The sequence below is a fragment of the Salvelinus fontinalis genome, chromosome 14, assembly GCF_029448725.1.
Source record: "Salvelinus fontinalis isolate EN_2023a chromosome 14, ASM2944872v1, whole genome shotgun sequence".
Classification (NCBI taxonomy): Eukaryota; Metazoa; Chordata; class Actinopteri; order Salmoniformes; family Salmonidae; genus Salvelinus; species Salvelinus fontinalis.
Genome location: NC_074678.1, coordinates 48,259,176 through 48,281,165, shown reverse-complemented (window position 1 = coordinate 48,281,165; position 21,990 = coordinate 48,259,176). Strand labels below are relative to the sequence as shown.

The 21,990-nt window shown below is 48.4% G+C and overlaps 1 protein-coding gene across 1 annotated transcript in view; it reads left to right on the top strand.

Moving 5' to 3' along the window:
* LOC129869345 (obscurin-like) overlaps positions 1 to 21,990 on the top strand; it is a 90,766-nt gene that overhangs the window by 14,911 nt on the left and 53,865 nt on the right. Inside the window, exons 19-36 of the mRNA XM_055943677.1 lie at positions 215 to 490; positions 662 to 928; positions 12,107 to 12,373; positions 12,585 to 12,851; positions 12,963 to 13,232; positions 13,475 to 13,741; positions 13,996 to 14,262; positions 14,598 to 14,864; positions 15,172 to 15,441; positions 15,754 to 16,032; positions 16,161 to 16,418; positions 16,581 to 16,867; positions 17,031 to 17,277; positions 18,165 to 18,431; positions 18,784 to 18,786; positions 19,292 to 19,555; positions 20,446 to 20,732; positions 21,592 to 21,838. Of these exons, the coding sequence (XP_055799652.1) occupies positions 215 to 490; positions 662 to 928; positions 12,107 to 12,373; positions 12,585 to 12,851; positions 12,963 to 13,232; positions 13,475 to 13,741; positions 13,996 to 14,262; positions 14,598 to 14,864; positions 15,172 to 15,441; positions 15,754 to 16,032; positions 16,161 to 16,418; positions 16,581 to 16,867; positions 17,031 to 17,277; positions 18,165 to 18,431; positions 18,784 to 18,786; positions 19,292 to 19,555; positions 20,446 to 20,732; positions 21,592 to 21,838 (4,557 nt within the window). The remainder of the gene's footprint in view (positions 1 to 214; positions 491 to 661; positions 929 to 12,106; positions 12,374 to 12,584; positions 12,852 to 12,962; positions 13,233 to 13,474; positions 13,742 to 13,995; positions 14,263 to 14,597; positions 14,865 to 15,171; positions 15,442 to 15,753; positions 16,033 to 16,160; positions 16,419 to 16,580; positions 16,868 to 17,030; positions 17,278 to 18,164; positions 18,432 to 18,783; positions 18,787 to 19,291; positions 19,556 to 20,445; positions 20,733 to 21,591; positions 21,839 to 21,990) is intronic.

The window sequence follows — 21,990 nt, the reverse complement described above, 5'->3', positions numbered from 1 at the left end:
TGGCCATCTTAAAACAATTCATATGTTAGCTTAGCAGAACCCCCTTCTATAGGGGGTTGAATGCCTAACTTAACCAGAGCCCTTAGCTATGGTGTAAGGTTCATTCAATTGGCCTTCATCTGATCTACCGAAGGGAAAGGTTTCTCCAGGCTGTTCTAGCTTTCAGTACATTCAGTGTTCACTCTATGATGAAATTGTTTTTTCCCCCCCCAAGCTGTACCTGCCACCTTCAAAGTGGGTCTGAAGAACCAGGAGGCCCCAGAGGAGGACAGCATAACCCTGCACTGTGAGCTGTCTAAGGCTGGGGTCTCAGTGGAGTGGTGGAGGGGGGAGACAGAACTGTCCCAAGACCTGTCCGGAGGAAAGTACCAGATGAAATTGGAGGGGAAAATAGCTGAGCTGACCATTACCAATGTGCAACCGGAGGACATAGGCAAGTACAGCTGTGTCACTGGAGACCAGAAGACCACCGCTGAAGTTAAAGTGCAGGGTAAGAAACATTTGATGTCAATGCTTTTCCTTCTAAATAAGCTAATTTACTTCTTTAGGTTAGAGGTGGAAGGGTTGTGAGTGACTCCCGCTTTGAGACCATACAAATAGTTAGTTTCTATTTGTACTTTTTGCGCTCATACAATATGAACCAATGTTGATGGTTCCACAGCTCTCCCTGTGACGTTCAAGCGGCAGCTCCAGAACATGGTGATCATAGAGGGGGACAGTGGGGAGTTCTTCTGTGAGCTCTCCAAGCCCGGTGACCCAGTGGACTGGAGGAAGGGCAGAGTCATCCTGAAGTCTGGAGACAAATATGAGATGAGGCAGGAGGGACGCGTCACTAAACTGCTCATACATAACGTGGAGGAGAGGGATGCTGGGAAATACACCTGTAAGAGTCGAGATGCCCAGTCAACTGCTGAACTGACCGTGACAGGTGAGTCAGACCAAAGCTATAAATGCACTCTCAGACATTTTTCTTTTAACGTGTGGTCCGTGAACATGGCTAGATTTGTGATTAACCATGACTTCATTACGATGACATACAAATTCCTACGTACATTTGTGATACTGTACATCCAGGGGAATCTTCAGTCCAGTGTGATAAACAAGAGAGGTTAGACTACATACAATTCTATATCTTCCTGTGTACCCATGATTTAAGTACTCAGCACTGAGAGAGCTTTGTCCCTTACTTGTAACTGTGTGGTTACCTGCTTGTGGTCCTGTAAAGGGTTAATAGATCGGAGTCCTTGAATATGAACGTTATCAGGCAAGTTCAAGGACCGGAATGCTCTATATGATGTAATCCTTTACAGGACATTTATGACTGGGATTACTGCAATCGAAGGTTCTTGAAACCACTGCGCGCAGAAACAAATATTTTTGTGGTTACTGTCTGTGTGTAAGTTATGAAGCGTGCAAAAAATGGATCGCTGTGGTCGTTGTCCTCCTGCTCAAGCTTTTCAGTGATCCAAAGGAGCTGCCTAGTAATCTTATGTCTGGGGCACACAACCTGCAATGAGTAGGCATACCTAGGGCTGTGGCGGTCATGAAATGTCATTAGCCGGTGATTGTCATGCAAATAACTGTCGGTATCACGGTAATTGCCCGTTAATTAACATAAACACATGTAGCATCTCCTGGCTTCCGCACATAGCCTACAAGCCCCCGATGCAGACCTTTGGAACATCTAGTTAAATAAAGGAATAAATAAAGATCTACATTTTCAAAAGTCTAATAGATCCATGTAATATAGCCTACACCTTCACAATAAATCCATTATTTATTTTAGACAGGTCTAAAGAAGCATGATATTGTAACGCTTGTTCTCCTCCTCTTCGTCCGAAGAGGAGGAGTAGGGATCAGACCAACATGCAGCGGGTTTAGAAAACATAATGAATTTATTAAACGACGAAGACGAACACGAAACAACACTTGGAATAATTACAAAATAACAAAACGAACGAAGACAGACCTGAACTAGAGAACTTACAAATAACACGAAGAACGCACAAACAGGTATAGACTACAAACAAAAACGCTACAGTCCCGTGTGGTACGAACATACATACAGACACGGAAGACAACCACCCACAAACAAACAGTGTGAACACCCTACCTTTATATGGTTCCCAATCAGAGGAAACGTCAAACACCTGTCTCTGATTGAGAACCATATAAGGCTAATACCAATGACCTAAACATAGAAACACAAAACATAGAATGCCCACCCCAACTCACGCCCTGACCAACTAAACACATACAAAAATAACAGACAACAGGTCAGGAACGTGACAGAACCCCCCCCCTCAAGGTGCGAACTCCGGGCGCACCCCTAAAACTCAAGGGGAGGGTCTGGGTGGGCATCTGTCTGCGGTGGCGGCTCCGGCGCAGGACGAGGACACCACTCCACCATTGTCTTTGTCCCCCTCCTTAGCGTCCTCCGAGTGGCGATCCTCGCCCCCAACCCTGGTCTAGGAACCTTCACACCGGTCCCCCCTAGATAACTCAGGACATAGAGGTAGCTCAGGACAGAGAGGTAGCTCAGGACAGAGAGGTAGCTCAGGACAGAGAGGTAGCTCAGGACAGAGAGGTAGCTCAGGACAGAGGGGCAGCTCCGGACAGAGGGGCAGCTCCGGACAGAGGGGCAGCTCCGGACTACTGGCAGCTCCGGACTACTGGCAGCTCCGGGCTGGGTGGCAGCTCCGGGCTGGGTGGCAGCTCCGGACTGGGTGGCAGCTCATGACTGGGTGGCAGCTCATGACTGGGTGGCAGCTCATGACTGGGTGGCAGCTCATGACTGGGTGGCAGCTCATGACTGTAGGGCAGCTCACGACTGTAGGGCAGCTCACGACTGTAGGGCAGCTCACGACTGTAGGGCAGCTCACGACTGGAAGTCAGCTCACGACTGGAAGGCAGCTCACGACTGGAGGGCAGCTCACGACTGGAGGGCAGCTCACGACTGGAGGGCAGCTCACGACTGGAGGGCAGCTCATGACTGGAGGGCAGCTCATGACTGGAAGGCAGCTCATGACTGGAAGGCAGCTCATGACTGGAAGGCAGCTCATGACTGTCTGGCGACTCATGACTGTCTGGCGACTCATGATTGTCTGGCGACTCATGACTGTCTGGCGACTCTGGCGGATCCTGGCTGGCGGGCTCTGGCGGATCCTGGCTGGCGGGCTCTGGCGGATCCTGGCTGACGGGCTCTGGCGGATCCTGGCCGGCGGGCTCTGGGGGATCCTGGCCGGCGGGCTCTGGCGGATCCTGGCCGGCGGGCTCTGGCGGATCCTGGCCGGCGGGCTCTGGCGGATCCTGGCCGGCGGGCTCTGGCGGATCCTGGCCGGCGGGTTCTGGCGGATCCTGACCGGCGGGCTCTGGCGGATCCTGGCCGGCGGGCTCTGGCGGATCCTGACCGGCGGGCTCTTGCTGCTCATGGCTGGCTGACGGATCTTGCTGCTCATGGCTGGCTGACGGATCTGGCTGCTCATGGCTGGCTGACGGATCTGGCTGCTCATGGCTGGCTGACGGATCTGGCTGCTCATGGCTGGCTGACGGATCTGGCTGCTCATGGCTGGCTGACGGATCTGGCTGCTCATGGCTGGCTGACGGATCTGGCTGCTCATGGCTGGCTGACGGATCTGGCTGCTCATGGCTGGCTGACGGGTCTGGCTGCTCATGGCTGGCTGACGGATCTGGCTGCTCATGGCTGGCTGACGGATCTGGCTGCTCATGGCTGGCTGACGGATCTGGCTGCTCATGGCTGGCTGACGGATCTGGCTGCTCATGGCTGGCTGACGGATCTGGCTGCTCATGGCTGGCTGACGGGTCTGGCTGATCCTGGCTGGCTGACGGGTCTGGCTGATCCTGTCTGGCGGAAGGCTCTGGCTGATCCTGTCTGGCGGAAGGCTCTGGCTGATCCTGTCTGGCGGAAGGCTCTGGCTGATCCTGTCTGGCGGAAGGCTCTGGCTGATCCTGTCTGGCGGAAGGCTTTGGCTGCTCCTGTCTGGCGGAAGGCTCTAGCGGCTCCTGTCTGGCGGAAGGCTCTAGCGGCTCCTGTCTGGCGGACGGCTCTGAAGGCTCATGGCAGACGGGCGGCTTTGCAGGCTCAGTACAGACGGGCGGCTTTGAAGGCTCAGTACAGACGGGCAGTTCATGCGGCGCTTTGCAGACGGACAGGTCAGACGGCATTGGGCAGACGGGCAGTTCAGGCACCGTTGGGCAGACGGGCAGTTCAGGCGCCGTTGGGCAGACGGGCAGTTCAAGCGCCGTTGGGCAGACGGGCAGTTCAGGCGCCGTTGGACAGATGGGCAGTTCAGGCGCCGTTGGACAGACGGGCAGTTCAGGCGCCGTTGGGCAGACGGGCAGTTCAGGCGCCGTTGGGCAGACAGGCAGTTCAGGCGCCGTTGGGCAGACGGCAGACTCTGGCCGGCTGAGACGCACTGTAGGCCTGGTGCGTGGTGCCGGAACTGGAGGCACCGGGCTAAGGACACGCACCTTCAGGCTAGTGCGGGGAACAACAACAGGGCACACTGGACTCTCAAGGCGTACTATAGGCCTGGTGCCTGATACCGGCACTGGTGGTACCGGGCTGAGGGCACGCACATAATGGCGAGTACGGGGAGAAGGAACAGTGCGTACAGGGCTCTGGAGACGCACATGAGGCTTGGTGCGTGGTGCCAGCACTGGTGGTACTAGGCTGGAGACACGCACCACAGGGAGAGTGCATGGAGGAGAACCAGGGCTCTGAAAACGCACAGGAGGCTTGGTGCGTGGTGCCAGCACTGGTGGTATTGGGCTGGGAACACGTATCTCAGGGCTAGTGCGGGGAGCAGTAACAGGACGCACAGGACTCTGGAGACGCACAGGAGGCTTGGTGCGTGGTGTAGGCACTGTCTTAACCAGACGGCTAGCACGCACCTCAGGATGAGTATGGAGAGCTGTTCCCAGTGACATTAACTCACCAATACGTTCATTCGGACGGATGCCGTGCCTCATGCACCAAACCAGTACATCCCTCATATCTTTCTCCTTCAATTTCTCCATTAACTCCTTTACTGTCTCTGCGTCACTCACCTCCAAATCCGCCCTCACCGGCTCCTTATGTAAAGCAGGAGGAGTTGGCTCAAGTCCCCTGACTGACCCAACTATATTCCCCGAGAGCCCCCCCCCAAGAAATTTTTGGGTTTGACTTGCGGGCTTCCAGCCTTGTTTCCGTGCTGCCTCCTCATATCGCCGCCTCTCCGCTTTCGCTGCCTCCAGCTCCGCTTTGGGGCGGCGACACTCCTCTGGTTCTGCCCAGGGTCCTTCTCCGTCTAGGATTTCCTCCCATGTCCATTCCTCCTTGTACACCTGCTGCTGTCCGTTAACCCGCTGCTTGATCCTTCGTTGGTGGGTGGTTCTGTAACGCTTGTTCTCCTCCTCTTCGGACGAAGAGGAGGAGTAGGGATCAGACCAACATGCAGCGGGTTTAGAAAACATAATGAATTTATTAAACGACGAAGACGAACACGAAACAACACTTGGAATAATTACAAAATAACAAAAAAAACAAGGACAGACCTGAACTAGAGAACTTACAAATAACACGAAGAACGCACGAACAGGTATAGACTACAAACAAAAACGCTACAGTCCCGTGTGGTACGAACATACATACAGACACGGAAGACAACCACCCACAAACAAACAGTGTGAACACCCTACCTTTATATGGTTCCCAATCAGAGGAAACGTCAAACACCTGTCTCTGATTGAGAACCATATAAGGCTAATACCAATGACCTAAACATAGAAACACAAAACATAGAATGCCCACCCCAACTCACGCCCTGACCAACTAAACACATACAAAAATAACAGACAACAGGTCAGGAACGTGACAGATATGAAGAAAATGTAATCTATTTCAGAAGAACAGAATAGCATTCTCTGAGTTGTCCTTATGTTAGTGTCACGTTCCTGACCTGTTTTCTGTTAGTTTTGTATTGTGTTAGTTGGTCAGGACGTGAGTTTGGGTGGGCAGTCTATGTTTTGTGTTTCTATGTTGGTTTAATGGGTACCTGATATGGTTCTCAATTAGAGGCAGGTGGTTTTCATCTCCTCTGATTGAGAATCATATTAAGGTAGGTGGTGTCACATTGTTTGTTTGTGGGTGGTTGTCTCCTGTGTCAGTGTCTGTATGTTACGCCACACGGGACTGTTTCGGTATCGTTCGTTCGTTCGTTTTGTATGTAGTCTGTTTCCTGTTCATGCGTTCTTCACGTTATATGTAAGTTCGTGTCCAGGTCTGTCTACATCGTTTATTTGTTTTGTAGTTTATCAAGTGTATTTCGTTTCGTCTTCGTCTTGTTTAATAAATCATTATGTCACATAACCACGCTGCATTTTGGTCGAATCACTACTCCTCCTCTTCGTATGAAGAGGAGGAGGAATTCCGTTACAGTTAGGTCCTGATCTGGTTATGCCAAATGGCTGTGTGCTACACTAGTTCATTTAGCAGACAAGATGTGCTTAGAATTCCGTGGTATTATTTTATAGTATGAAGAATACAGTTGAACAAAGCTGAATAAAATAGAAAGGATATTTTCTCCAAACGATTTGAGGGAGTGAGCAAATATGGCTATTCTGTGTTGAGCGGTATTCCTATATGCTTAATTTAGAGTTATTAATGTAACTTTAGTTGTTCTACAAATGGTGGGCTATATATTTAGATGTTTAATACGTTGTAAGGCTGCATGACGCGACTCTAATGATAATTTGAAAAAAGTTGCTTGAAAGGCATGAGCTCTGCTTTGTTTTTTTGCGCAGTTTACACACACTACATCAGTCACTCATTCACAATTTGACAAGCACTTGATAATGCCTAGAATTTAACGGCAGCATCCCCTTTGTGTGGCTGTATTGCACCGTAAAAAAATCCATCCCTTTTGTGGCCAGTGGCCGTTGTATCCCTCTCCCTGAGTGCTGAGCGCTCCGAATCACCTCTCACTTACATGGCTCTCCATCAAGTGGGTCTTTCTCACAGGCTACAAGTGAAGACAGACAAATCGGGGACGCAACTGCGCGCGCCCTTATCCAATTCCGAGGTGCGTTTTGAAGATATTGGAAGAACTGTCCACATTTACTTTTCGACAGCCAACAAGATGAGTAGGCCTAACGAACAGCAAAAGCACTAGCCTATGTCAATCAACTATCTCCGACAGTACAAAAGTTGACCTATTCTGTGTGAGAAATAAATATTCCAAACATAGTCTGGGACAGTTGTGGGGTGCAATAGATCCCAACTTAATCCAACCACTAGCATCAAAAACCTTTTTTACGAAATGTGGCTGATGCAACAGATCAGAACAGAACGTTCAGCTTAAATGTTGATAAACTATTAGGCTATTTCTTCACATTATAAGCGCAGCAATGCGCACATGGTAGTAGGCAATAAGCGCAAATGTTCCATTAGCGGAAAACACCATTATCAAAAGTGAACCAAATGCAATTATCCATGTAATGTTTTATTATAAAGAGGATGTAAGGGCTGTCGCTCTCCTCATCCTCGGACGAGGAGAGGAGAGAAGGATCATCAGACCAAAATGCAGCATTAGGGAAATAAGCCATCTTTTATTTAACACGACGATGGCAACACGAAAAAACAAAACACTTTCAAAAATACAAAACAAGAAAACGACGTAGACGAAACCTGAACATAAACTTACATAACTAAACGTAACACTTACGGACAGGAAACAGACTACATCGAAACGAAACGAACAACCGAACAGTCCCGTATGGTGCAAGACATAAAACAGATACGGAAGACAATCACCCACAAACAAACAGTGAGAACACCCTACCTAAATATGACTCTTAATTAGAGGAGAACGCAAAACACCTGCCTCTAATTAAGAGCCATACCAGGCAACCAAAACCAACATAGAAACAGATAACATAGACTGCCCACCCAAAACACATGCCCTGACCTAAACACATACAAAAAACAACATAAAACAGGTCAGGACCGTTACAGAACCCCCCCCTCAAGGTGCGAACGCCGGGCGCACCAGCACAAAGCCCAGGGGAGGGTCTGGGTGGGCAGTTGACCACGGTGGTGGCTCCGGCTCTGGACGCTGTCCCCACACCACCATAGTCACTCCCCGCTTCTGTCTTCCCCTCCCAATGACCACCCTAAAACTAACATCCCCTAAATGAATGGCCAGCACCGGGACAAGGGGCAGCACCGGGACAAGGGGCAGCACCGGGACAAGGGGCAGCACCGGGACAAGGGGCAGCACCGGGACAAGGGGCAGCACCGGGACAAGGGGCAGCACCGGGACAAGGGGCAGCACCGGGACAAGGGGCAGCACCGGTACAAGGGGCAGCACCGGGATAAGGGGCAGCACCGGGACAAGGGGCAACACCGGGACAAGGGGCAGGTCCCGGCTGATATACTCAGGCAGATCCTGACTGAACGGCTCTCGACGCTCATGGCTGGCTGACGGCTCTCGACGCTCATGGCAGGCTGACGGCTCTCGACGCTCATGGCAGGCTGACGGCTCTCGACGCTCATGGCAGGCTGACGGCTCTCGACGCTCATGGCAGGCTGACGGCTCTCGACGCTCATGGCAGGCTGACGGCTCTCGACGCTCATGGCGGGCTGACGGCTCTCGACGCTCATGGCTCTCTGACGGCTCTCGACGCTCATGGCTCTCTGACGGCTCTCGACGCTCATGGCTCTCTGACGGCTCTGGCAGATCCTGTCTGGTTGGCGGCTCTGGCAGATCCTGTCTGGTTGGCGGCTCTGGCAGATCCTGTCTGGTTGGCGGCTCTGGCAGATCCTGTCTGGCGGGCGGCTCTAGCGGCTCCTGTCTGGCGGGCGGCTCTAGCGGCTCCTGTCTGGCGGGCGGCTCTAGCGGCTCCTGTCTGGCGGACGGCTCTGTAGGCTCATGGCAGACGGGCGGCTTTGCAGGCTCATGGCAGACGGGCGGCTTTGCAGGCTCATGGCAGACGGATGGCTCAGACGGCGCTGGGGAGACGGATGGCTCAGATGGCGCTGGGGAGACGGATGGCTCAGATGGCGCTGGGGAGACGGATGGCTCAGATGGCGCTGGGGAGACGGATGGCTCTGGCCGGATACGGCGCACTGTAGACCTGGTGCGTGGTGCCGGAACTGGAGGCACCGGGCTAAGGATAAGCACCTTCCTACTAGTGCGGGGAGCAGGGACAGGGCACACTGTACTCTCAAAGCCCACTCTATACCTGATGCGAGGTACCGGCACTGGTGACACCGGGCTGAGGACAAGCACATCAGGATTAGTAGGGGGAGAAGATACAGTGTGTACAGGGCTCTGGAGACGCACAGGAGGCTTAGTGCGTGGTGCCGGAACTGGAGGCACCGAACTGGATACACGCACTACAGAGAGAGTGCGTGGAGGAGGAACTGGGCTCAGGAGACGCACTGGTAGCCTAGTGCGTAGTGTAGGCACTGTAGGTACTAGGCTGGGGCGGGGAGGTGGCGCCGGAAATACCGGACCGTGGAGGCGTACTGGCACTCTTGAGCATTGAGCCTGCCCAACCTTACCTTGCCCAACCCTTGAATGCTCCCGGTCGCCCGACCAGTGCGGGGAGGTGGAATAACCCGCACCGGCCTATGTAGACGAACCGGGGAAACCATGCGTAAGGCAGGTGCCATGTATGCCGGCCCGAGGAGACGCACTGGAGACCAGACGCGTTGAGCCGGCCTCATGACACCTGGCTCAATACCCCATCTAGCCCTGCCAGTGCGGGGAGGTGGAATAACCCGCACTGGGCTATGCCCTCGTACAGGAGACACCGTGCGCTCTACTGCGTAACACGGCGCCTGCCCGTACTCCCGCTCTCCACGGTAAGCCTGGGAAGTGGGCGCAGGTCTCCTACCTGCCCTTGGCCCCATACCTCTTATCCCCCCCCCCAAGAAATTTTTGGGTGTTACTTACGGGCTTTTTTGGCTTCCGTGCCAGACGCGTTCCCTCATAACTCCAGTTCCTCTCTCCGGTAGCCTCTACTCTCCTCAGTGCCTTCAGCTCAGCTTTGGGACGGCGATATTCTCCCTGCTGTGCCCATGGACCTCTCCCGTCCAATATTTCGTCCCAAGTCCAGGAGTCCTTGTTGCCCTGTCGAGCTTTCCCTTGCCGCTTGGTCCTAATTTGGTGGGTGATTCTGTAAGGGCTGTCGCTCTCCTCATCCTCGGACGAGGAGAGGAGAGAAGGATCATCAGACCAAAATGCAGCATTAGGGAAATAAGCCATCTTTTATTTAACACGACGATGGCAACACGAAAAAACAAAACACTTTCAAAAATACAAAACAAGAAAACGACGTAGACGAAACCTGAACATAAACTTACATAACTAAACGTAACACTTACGGACAGGAAACAGACTACATCGAAACGAAACGAACAACCGAACAGTCCCGTATGGTGCAAGACATAAAACAGATACGGAAGACAATCACCCACAAACAAACAGTGAGAACACCCTACCTAAATATGACTCTTAATTAGAGGAGAACGCAAAACACCTGCCTCTAATTAAGAGCCATACCAGGCAACCAAAACCAACATAGAAACAGATAACATAGACTGCCCACCCAAAACACATGCCCTGACCTAAACACATACAAAAAACAACATAAAACAGGTCAGGACCGTTACAGAGGAATTTTTATCGTGAAAGTTATCTTACCCAAACTTGAAACTAATGCATTGCTTATGTATGCCAGTTAGGCTTTACACCCCTTGTAAAGCGGATTAATGTGCTTCATTTTAAGTAGTTATTTGGCCACTTCAGTTGTGATACAAACCTTATCAAAACATATGGGCTAGCCTACATGAGGTGTGCGACTATGATTAGAAAAAATCGGGGGAAAAATGTGTTGTTTTTTATGCTGGGCATCATTCAAATCAAATTTATTTATGAAGCCCAGCCTAAAACCCCAAACAGCAAGCAATGCAGGTGTAGAAGCACGGTGGCTAGGAAAAACTCTCTCCCTGATAATATATAATTCACATGTGATAGGCTAATATTGTCAGCCATCAGACTATTCTTGATTTAATCTTGTCTTTACATATACTAAATAGTATGTGTGAAATTTGTTTTGATTTAGAATGGACCATTATCATGCACTTGTATCTTAACAGGGACAACAGGAAAAAAGACATGTCATCTATGCATTTAAATAGTGCATGGAGGACACTTTTCACGTGGTTCATTTTCATGCAAGCCACATAGGCTATACTCCTATTGTAAATATAAGCAATGTGCTTAATATTAGGAAAGTTGAGAAATAAATATAGTAGGCCTAGCCTATAGAAATCTGATGTGATCCTCCTCTTTTTAGTAGAGGCCATCCTTCTTTTTTCTCGCGCAATTGCATAGCCTATAGAAATGTTGCACAACATGAGCTCATGGGCTCTCATGAAGTGTGATTTTTGATAACATTTGCATTGATGTCAGAGTGATTAGATGGACAATAGAGTGCTGAGTACCAGGCAGTTAGCAAGTTTGGTAGGCTGTTTGGTAGGCTACTAATGACCAGTAGCAGCATCAGAGCTTGGAGAAGCCTAATTACCGTGACTAAACGGTCACGTGGAATTTGACTGCCTTCATGACTTGTGACCGCCAGTGTGGCGGTAATACGGTCACCACAACAGCCCTAGGCATACCACATTTAACTCTCCATTTAGTCAACAAAAAACAGTGCATAATGAATGGGACGTTGCTAAGGAGGCCTGGTAAACAGTGCATGTTCATCACTGATTCTTCAATGAGCAATGAGCCAATCAAATGCCCTGTTGCCTGTAGCAATGTGCCTGAGAACCAATAATAACATTGTTTCACAGCGCTGCTTTAAAAGTGAAAGAATAAACCTGATGCTGCATCAAAAAAAGATGTCTCATCATTGTGAAGAAGAGTCTTATATTTCAGCTTTCATTCCACCCCAGGAAATCCAAAAGCTCCTCTGGATTATTGAATTCTCTCTGTGACAGAAGCACAAGCATAAAGCATGACATGGACTAGCCCGTTGTCCTTTCCACATTCAAGTTGTACCACCACTCACTACTGTTCCTGGTTTTCCTCAGGCCTACCCCCCACTTTCAAAGAACAGCTGAGGAACATGGAAGTTGAGGAGGGTAAGACGGTGTCGCTACACTGTGAACTGTCTAAAGCAGCAGCCTCAGTTGAGTGGAAGAGGGGAGCAAAGCTGCTGAAGAATGTAGGCAAGTACCAGATGAGGAAGAAAGATTTACTGGTGGAATTGAAGATCATCGACGCAAATCTGGAGGACAGTGGGGTTTACGCCTGTATTTGTGGCGAACAAATGACCACAGCAACTGTTACAATGAAGGGTGGGTATATTTTGGTTATGTTAAGTGCAGAAGTCATGAGTTTTATGTCTTATGGAGATGTTGGAGAAAGCTTGAATGTTTAATTGGGCAAATAGACTGTAGATTTAATCAATAGGATATGCGTTTGTATTCAATCCCAGTTGCTTACATAAACAAAGGGAAATGTAGGTTTCATATAGGTTTGACTACCCTCTCCTATGGTGTCTTTCAGCTCGCCCTGTCACATTTATAGAAGAGTTGAGGAACGTTCAGGCCGAGGAGGGCAACACTGTGACGTTGTGCTGTGAGCTCTCTAAACCAGGGATGTCAGTTGAATGGAGGAGAGGAACAGCTCTTCTGCAGAACGGAGAGAAGTACCAAATGAAGCAGAAAGACGCAGCGTTGGAGCTGATCATCAGGAAAACCTTACCTGAGGACAGTGGTGTCTACAGCTGCTTGTCGGAAGACCAGCAAACCTTTGCCACCATCATTATCACTGGTAGGAGGATTTTTTTTGTTGTTGAAAAATGTGTCTTCTGACATTCAAAATTCACAGTGTACCCTTCAATCCCACACACTGTTGATGTTATGGGTTTGTATCATTCTTCAGCCATCCCAGTCACTTTCAAACAGAAGTTGAAAAACCAAGAGGCTCTAGAAGAGGGCAGCGTGACGTTGCGCTGTGAGCTGTCTAAACCAGGGGTCCCCGTGGTGTGGCTGAGGGGAGAGGAGCTGCTGAGGGAAGGTGAGAGGCACCATATGAAGCAGGAGGGCAGGACCGTGGAGATGGTCATCGGGAAGGTGGTCCTTCAGGATGCTGGGGAGTACAGCTGTGTCACAGCCTGCAACGTCAAGACAGCAGCTGATATCAAAGTTAGGGGTATGTTCCGAAACTAACGTTTCAGGCCTACTCAACACTAATATTTTGACGTGCTTTTGAAAATGTCAATGTCTTTAAATTTCGTGTTTTGGATTAAGTGTATTTTCCATAAGGAGGGATGGGGATACACATGAGATGAATCCTTGACCCTGCTTGTCAAATAACATGCCACTGATGGATAGAAATCAAAGCAGTTGAGCCAAATGATGTTTCTCACAGTCTTAAATATGTGTTCTTCTCAGCTCTCCCTGTAATATTCACACAAGAGGTCCAGAGTGCGGTGATCAAAGAAGGGGACAGTGGGGAGTTCTGGTGCGAGCTCTCCAAGCCCGGTGACCCAGTGGACTGGAGGAAGGGCAGAGTCATCCTGAAGTCTGGAGACAAATATGAGATGAAGCAAGAGGGACGCGTCACTAAACTGCTCATCCATAACGTGGAGGAGAGGGATGCTGGGAAATACACCTGTAAGAGTCGAGATGCCCAGTCAACTGCTGAACTGACCGTGACGGGTGAGTCAGACTGGTGATATTGATACACTTTGAGTATACACTTTGTTATATGTTGTTAATATGTATGCAACAACAATATACTGTATAAACAGCGAAGACATAGGCCTTGTACTGTACATGCCCTTTGTGTTTGTTACTGTATCTGCTTGCAGTTTCTGATGTTTCATGGGTCCATGCAGTAACTCTATTTTACACTTGTCCGCTATGAGGACTTTATATGAGTTTTACGATTTACTTTTGCTTGTTGTCCCTAGCTCCTCCCGTCACGTTCAAGGTGAAGTTGAAGAACCTGGAAGTCGAGGAGGAGAACAGTGTGACGTTATTCTGTGAGCTCTCTAAACCAGGACTGACGGCAGAGTGGAGAAAAGGAGAGGGGCTGCTGAAGAACGGAGTAAAGTACCAGATAAAGAAGAGAGAGGCAACAATGGAACTGACAATAAGGAATGCGGTGCTTGAGGACACCGGACTCTACAGCTGTGTTTACGCAGAAGCCAAAACCACCGCCACTGTCAACATCACCCGTAAGAGGAGTTGCTCTTGGTTTGCTATGACTTTATTTCACTTTATGGAGGAAGGCCTCCCTCTGTTATGCCTGGTTCCTGTTAAAGGGATGTTTTACTCAACAATGATAATTTGCATATACTTTGCGTAACAATCACCGTTTTTGCTCTGTACTGAAAGTGCTCTCGAATCTTAAACTCAACAGCTGACATGCAACATTTTTGGGGATAGTATTAAAAGTGAATTTATGAACAAAATATTAAAATATAGTTTTTGAGTAAAATATCCCTTTAAGCACTTAATGACATATTTGCAAAAGCACTACAAACGGTTGGTTTTGATCTCATGTCCTCAGCCATCCCTGTCACCTTCAAGATGGGTCTTAAGAACCAGGAGGCCTCAGAGGGGGGCATCGTGACCCTGCGCTGTGAGCTGTCTAAAGCTGGGGTCCCGGTGGAGTGGCGGAAAGGGGAGGAGGAGGTGAGCCCTGGAGGAAGGTACCAGATGAAGCTGGAGGGAAAGATAGCGGAGTTGCACATTAGAAACATCCAGCCAGAGGACGTGGGGGAGTACAGCTGTATATTCGGAGACCAGAAAACCACTGCTGAAGTCAACGTGAGAGGTACAGTACATTCCTGTTGTCTGGCTGTCATTTTGTGTAATGCTCAATCACCAGGAAACAAAGAGTTGAAGTATGGGCCTCCCTAGCAACTGTACCAAAGTGTTCTAGAATACGCAATAAGCAAGAGGTCAATGCAATTGCTCTCTCTAGGAATAAAACAATACACATTCAATATATTCCAGAACAATATTTTGCCATGACAGACAAATCGTAGCCTACACAGTATCATATATACACTGTATAGTATAGTGCAATGGCCCCCAAAGACAAGGCATTTTCTGATGATGTCGCTCTCTGGTCCATACAGCTGCTGCCTCAGTGTTCTTTGAGAAGGAGCTGGAGAGCAATGTGGTGATGGAGGGGAAGTCCGTGGTCCTCTCCTGTGAGGTCTCCAGTGCCACTGTCCCCGTCACCTGGAAGAAGGACGCCTGCCTGGTCACAGATGGGGAGAGGTGCATTGTAAAAAAGAAAGGTCCCGTTCACACCCTGGAGATCAAGATGCTGAGTCTGGAGGATGCCGGGGAGTACAGCTGCATCACTAGGGGGAAGAAAACCACAGCCATGCTGGTTGTGAAAGGTAGGTCTAACCCATCCTAGTGGGCCAGTCCCCATCCTAGTGGGGACTGAAGTAAATCTACAGTACTGTGTATCCTCTTTAAATTTACAAAATTATAGGAGCACAATGAGTCTTTGTTTCACCCTGTTTTGGTATGTGATTAGTGTGGGTAGAGGATAGCTTATATCTTTCCACAAATATAAGGGATGGTGGTAGACCATCAACAAGATAAGATTACCTAATTGCATTTTTTTGCGTAGGTCATCTCATCTCTGTATGGCTTGCTACATTAACCTATTAAAAACGCTCCCGAGTCTAACTCTTTCTCTACAGAGCGTGTGAAAATATTGTCCGGACTGAAGGACATGAAAGTCACAGCCGGGCAGGACGCAGTGTTTGTGTGTGAGCTGTCCCATGCCGAGGTGAGTGAAGGCGAGTGGTGGCTGGGCTCCAGCCCACTGCAGAAGAACGAAATGAACCAGATGAGCTTTGAGGGCCACCAGCACTGCCTGGTCTTGACCATGACCACCCCGGAGGAGACCGGGACCGTGGCCTTCGTGGTTGGGGAGGAGAGAACCTCTGCCCAACTGCTAGTTGTCCACAAACCCAAAGGTGTGCTGCCTCTTTTAATTTGTTAATGGACAGTACAATGCGAAGTTATTCTCTTTAACCACTCATACAGTATGTGTGTGCAATTAGGGCGCATTTACTTAGTTTAATCTGTTTCCTGTCTCTATCAGTACTCATTGAGAAGAAGCCCCAGGACATTGACATCATGGAAGGGGAGACGGCCACCTTATCCTGTACGACCTCTGACCTCATTACCCCTGTCACATGGAGAAGGAACAACATGCCCCTACTGAACGGAGACAAGTATGAGACGCGTAAGAAGGGCAAGCTCAACCTCCTACTCATCCATGAGACGGAACCAGAGGACTCTGGGATATACTCCTGTGACACTGGAGACATGCAGAGCGATGCCTATCTGACGGTCAATGGTAAAGACATAAAGTAGCACTGTTTTTCTGTACCATAGTTAGGGAACATTATTCTTTGACTTATCCTCATGGGCCATTCTATGGGGATATTCTGTAAGTGCAATACCTTAAAATTTATTTTATGAACATTTGAGTAATACTAACTTTATTCCATCTACCCAGAGCTACCACTGTACTTCGAGGAGGAGCTGCAGGCTGTGGAGGCTGAGGAGGGTGGCACAGCCTTTCTGTTTTGTGAGCTGTCTAAGCCCGGAGTCCCAGTCCAGTGGAGGAAAGGCCGGCTGCCTCTCAGGCCCAACAGGAAGTACCAGATGAAGCAGGACAACTGTGTGTTTCAGCTACACATCCTGGAGCTGAAAAAGGAAGACAGTGGCAGCTACTCGTGCCAGGCAGGTTGCGTGGAGACCACCGCCTCTGTGTCTGTGAAAGGTATGTGTGTGATTGGTTGTGTAATAGCACACGCCTGCTGCATGTAGAGGAATCACACCTCATCACAGTCATGTTCAGTGCATCAAAACTCCAAGAAGTATAAAGTATAAACACTAATATATATGCACTGTACACATTTTGAGAGTTGACTTTCCTCTGTGTCCAGTTAAAGTACTCATTGAGAAGAAGCCCCGGGACACTGTCATCATGGAAGGGGAGACGGCGACCTTATCCTGTACGACCTCTGACCTCACTACCCCTGTCACATGGAGACGCAACAACATGCCCCTACTGAACGGAGACAAGTATGAGAACCGTAAGGAGGGCAAGCTCAACCTGCTTCTCATCCATAATGTGGACCCAGATGACTCTGGGATATACTCCTGTGACACTGGAGACATGCAGAGCAGCGCCAATCTGACTGTCACAGGTAAGGATTCCCCATCATCTACAGAAAAGCAACATAACCAGGATCTTATGTTTATCTCAGGGGGTTACAATATTCAGAATTCTTTCTGTGCATTACTTACCCTAACATTGGTAAGTTGGAACATAGATTAGTAAGAGAGGGCATCAATGGGAGGGTGGGACAAGCTTGGCTTGGGTGGAGTAAATGGGGGAGAACTGGGAGGGGGTGGTGGAGAGGGATGTATTTGGTTTGGGAGACAGAGGGAAGAACTTAATAATACTAAGAATTAGACAGGACCCAAATGTAACAGGTATCACTATTAGTCAACATGAATATAAATAAACTTATTTGCAGGTGATCTCTTGATATACCTGACCAATATTGAAAACTTAATACCCTTTGCTAAAAATATTTTCTGAATACACTAAAATCTCAGGATATAAAATTATCTTGGAATGGAACAAAATAATGGAAAAATAATAATACCTCATGATGCACAGCAGTCCTTTAAGTGGATAACAAAACATATTAAATACTTAGGATGCTTAACAAGTGACAGCAAACAACAAATATATGAAGATCATTTTATTCCATTACTCAACAATATTAAATCTGATCTAATTAAATGGAATAATCTTCCCATTAACCTTCCAGGTAGATTTCATTTCTTTAGAATGGCATGACTCCCAAAGTTTTTGCATTTATGTTCGGTAATACCAATTACCCCGCCAAAGACGTGCTTTAAAAAAGTATTAGAAATACAAATAATAGAACGAAAGAACATAGAATACCCACAATAAATCACACGAAATTCAGAATATTGTTGTTATCTCTTTCTATTACTCACCCTAACATTGGTCAAATGGAACATGGATTTGGAATTCCCTTATTGTCTTCCAACTACCCAGAGCTGCCTCCATGCTTTGAAGAAGAGCTGCAGGCTGTGGAGGCTGAGGAAGGAGGCACGGCCTTCCTGTCCTGTGAACTGTCTAAGCCTGGAGTCCCAGTCCAGTGGAGGAAGGGCCGGCTGCCTCTCAGGCCCAACAGGAAGTACCAGATGAAGCAGGACGGCTGTGTGTTTCAGCTACACATCCTGGAGCTGAAGTCCGAGGACAGTGGCAGCTACTCGTGCCAGGCAGGTTGTGTGGAGACCACCGCCACTGTGTCTGTGAAAGGTATGTGTGTGATTGGTTGTGTAATAGCACACGCCTGCTGCATGTAGAGGACTCACACCCCATCAAATCAAATCAAATTGTATTAGTCACATGCGCCGAATACAACAAGTGTAAACCTTACAGTGAAATGCTCACTTACGAGCCCCTAACCAACAATGCAGTTTAAAAGACATACAGATAGGAACAAGAGATAAAAGTAACAAGTAATTAAAGAGCAGCAGTGAAATGACAATAGCGAGACTATATACAGGGGGGTACCGATACAGAGTCAATGTGCGGGGGCACCGGTTATTTAAAGTAGTATGTCCATGTAGGTAGAGTTATTAAAGTGACTATGCATAGATGACAACAGAGAGTAGCAGTGGTGTAAAGAGGGGGGGGGGGGGGGGGGGGGGCACTGTAAATGTGCCTGGGTAGCCTTTTGGCTAGATGTTCAGGAGTCTTATGGCTTGGGGGTAGAAGCTGTTTAGAAGCCTCTTGGACCTAGACTTGGCGCTCCGGTACCGCTTGCCGTGCGGCAGCAGAGAGAGCAGTCTATGAGTAGGGTGGCTGGAGTCTTTGACAATTTTTAGGGCCTTCTTCTGACACCGCCTGGTATAGAGGTCCTGGATGGCAGGAAGCTTGGACCCAGTGACGTACTGGGCCGTTCGCACTACCCTCTGTATTGCCTTGCGGTCGTAGGCCGAGCAGTTGCCATACCAGGCAGTGATTCAACCAGTCAGGATGCTCTCGATGGTGCAGCTGTAGAACAGCTCATCACGGCCATATTCAGTGCAACAAAACTCCAAGAAGTATAATGTATAAACACAATTATATGTGTACTGTACACATTTTGAGAGTTGACTTTCCTCTGTGTCCAGTTAAAGTACTCATTGAGGAGAAGCCCCGGGACACCGTCATCATGGAAGGGGAGACGGCAACCTTATCCTGTACGACCTCTGACCTCACTACTCCTGTCACATGGAGACGCAACAACATGCCCCTACTGAACGGAGACAAGTATGAGAACCGTAAGGAGGGCAAGCTCAACCTGCTTCTCATCCACAATGTGGACCCAGATGACTCTGGGATATACTCCTGTGATACTGGAGACATGCAGAGCAGCGCCAATCTGACTGTCACAGGTAAGTATTCCCCATCATCTACAGAGAAGCAACATAACCAGGATCTTATGTTTATCTCAGGGGGTTACAATATTCAGATTTTTTTCTGTGCATTACTCACCCTAACATTGGTCAAATGGAACATAGATTTGTAAGAGAGGGCATCAATGGGAGGGTGGGACAAGCTTGGCTTGGGTGGAGTAAATAGGGCAGAACTGGGATGGGGTTGTGGAGAGGGATGTATTTGGTTTGGGAGACAGAGAAGGAAGAACTTAATAATACTAAGAAATAGACAGTACCCAAATGTAACTGGTATCACTATTAGTAAACATGTGTATAAAATAAATATATTTGCAGGTGATCTCCTGATATACCTGACCAATATTGAAAAGTCAATGCCCCCTTTGCTAAAAATATTTTCTGAATACACTAGTCTCAGGATATAAAATTATCGTGGAATGGAACAAAATAATGGAAAAATAATAATACCTCATGATGCACAGCAGTCCTTTAAGTGGATAACAAAACATATTAAATACTTAGGATGCTTAACAAGTGACAGCAAACAACAAATATATGAAGATAACTTTATTCCATCACTCAACAATATGAAATCTGATCTAATTAAATGGAATAATCTTCCCATTAACCTTCCAGGTAGATTTCATTTCTTTAGAATGGCATGACTCCCAAAGTTTTTGCATTTATGTTCGGTAATACCAATTACCCCGCCAAAGACGTGCTTTAAAAAAGTATTAGAAATACAAATAATAGAACGAAAGAACATAGAATACCCACAATAAATCACACGAAATTCAGAATATTGTTGTTATCTCTTTCTATTACTCACCCTAACATTGGTCAAATGGAACATGGATTTGGAATTCCCTTATTGTCTTCCAACTATCCAGAGCTGCCTCCATGCTTTGAAGAAGAGCTGCAGGCTGTGGAGGCTGAGGAAGGAGGCACGGCCTTCCTGTCCTGTGAACTGTCTAAGCCTGGAGTCCCAGTCCAGTGGAGGAAGGGCCGGCTGCCTCTCAATCCCAACAGGAAGTACCAGATGAAGCAGGACGGCTGTGTGTTTCAGCTACACATCCTGGAGCTGAAGTCCGAGGACAGTGGCAGCTACTCGTGCCAGGCAGGTTGTGTGGAGACCACCGCCTCTGTGTCTGTGAAAGGTATGTGTGTGATTGGTTGTGTAATAGCACATGCCTGCTGCATGTAGAGGACTCACACCCCATCAAATCAAATCAAATTGTATTAGTCACATGCGTCGAATACAACAACTGTAAACCTTACAGTGAAATGCTCACTTACGAGCCCCTAACCAACAATGCAGTTTAAAAGACATACAGATAGGAACAAGAGATAAAAGTAACAAGTAATTAAAGAGCAGCAGTGAAATGACAATAGCGAGACTATATACAGGGGTGGTACCGATTCAGAGTCAATGTGCGGGGGCACCGGTTATTTAAAGTAGTATGTCCATGTAGGTAGAATTATTAAAGTGACTATGCATAGATGACAACAGAGAGTAGCAGTGGTGTAAAGAGGGGGTGGGGGTGGGGGGGGGGGGGCACTGTAAATGTGCCTGGGTAGCCATTTGACTAGATGTTCAGGAGTCTTATGGCTTGGGGGTAGAAGCTGTTTAGAAGCCTCTTGAACCTAGACTTGGCGCTCCGGTACCGCTTGCCGTGCGGCAGCAGAGAGAACAGTCTATGAGTAGGGTGGCTGGAGTCTTTGACAATTTTTAGGGCCTTCTTCTGACACCGCCTGGTATAGAGGTCCTGGATGGCAGGAAGCTTGGATCCAGTGACGTACTGGGCCGTTCGCACTACCCTCTGTATTGCCTTGCGGTCGTAGGCCGAGCAGTTGCCATACCAGGCAGTGATGCAACCAGTCAGGATGCTCTCGATGGTGCAGCTGTAGAACAGCTCATCACGGCCATATTCAGTGCATCAAAACTCCAAGAAGTATAATGTATAAACACAATTATATGTGTACTGTACCCATTTTGAGAGTTGACTTCCCTCTGTCCAGTTAAAGTACTCATTGAGGAGAAGCCCCGGGACACCCTCATCATGGAAGGGGAGACGGCGACCTTATCCTGTACGACTTCTGACCTCACTACTCCTGTCACATGGAGACGCAACAACATGCCCCTACTGAACGGAGACAAGTATGAGAACCGTAAGGAGGGCAAGCTCAACCTGCTTCTCATCCACAATGTGGACCCAGATGACTCTGGGATATACTCCTGTGATACTGGAGACATGCAGAGCAGCGCCAATCTGACTGTCACAGGTAAGGATTCCCCATCATCTACAGAGAAGCAACATAACCAGGATCTTATGTTTATCTCAGGGGGTTACAGTATTCAGATTTTTTTCTGTGTATTACTCACCCTAACATTGGTAAGTTGGAACATAGATTAGTAAGAGAGGGCATCAATGGGA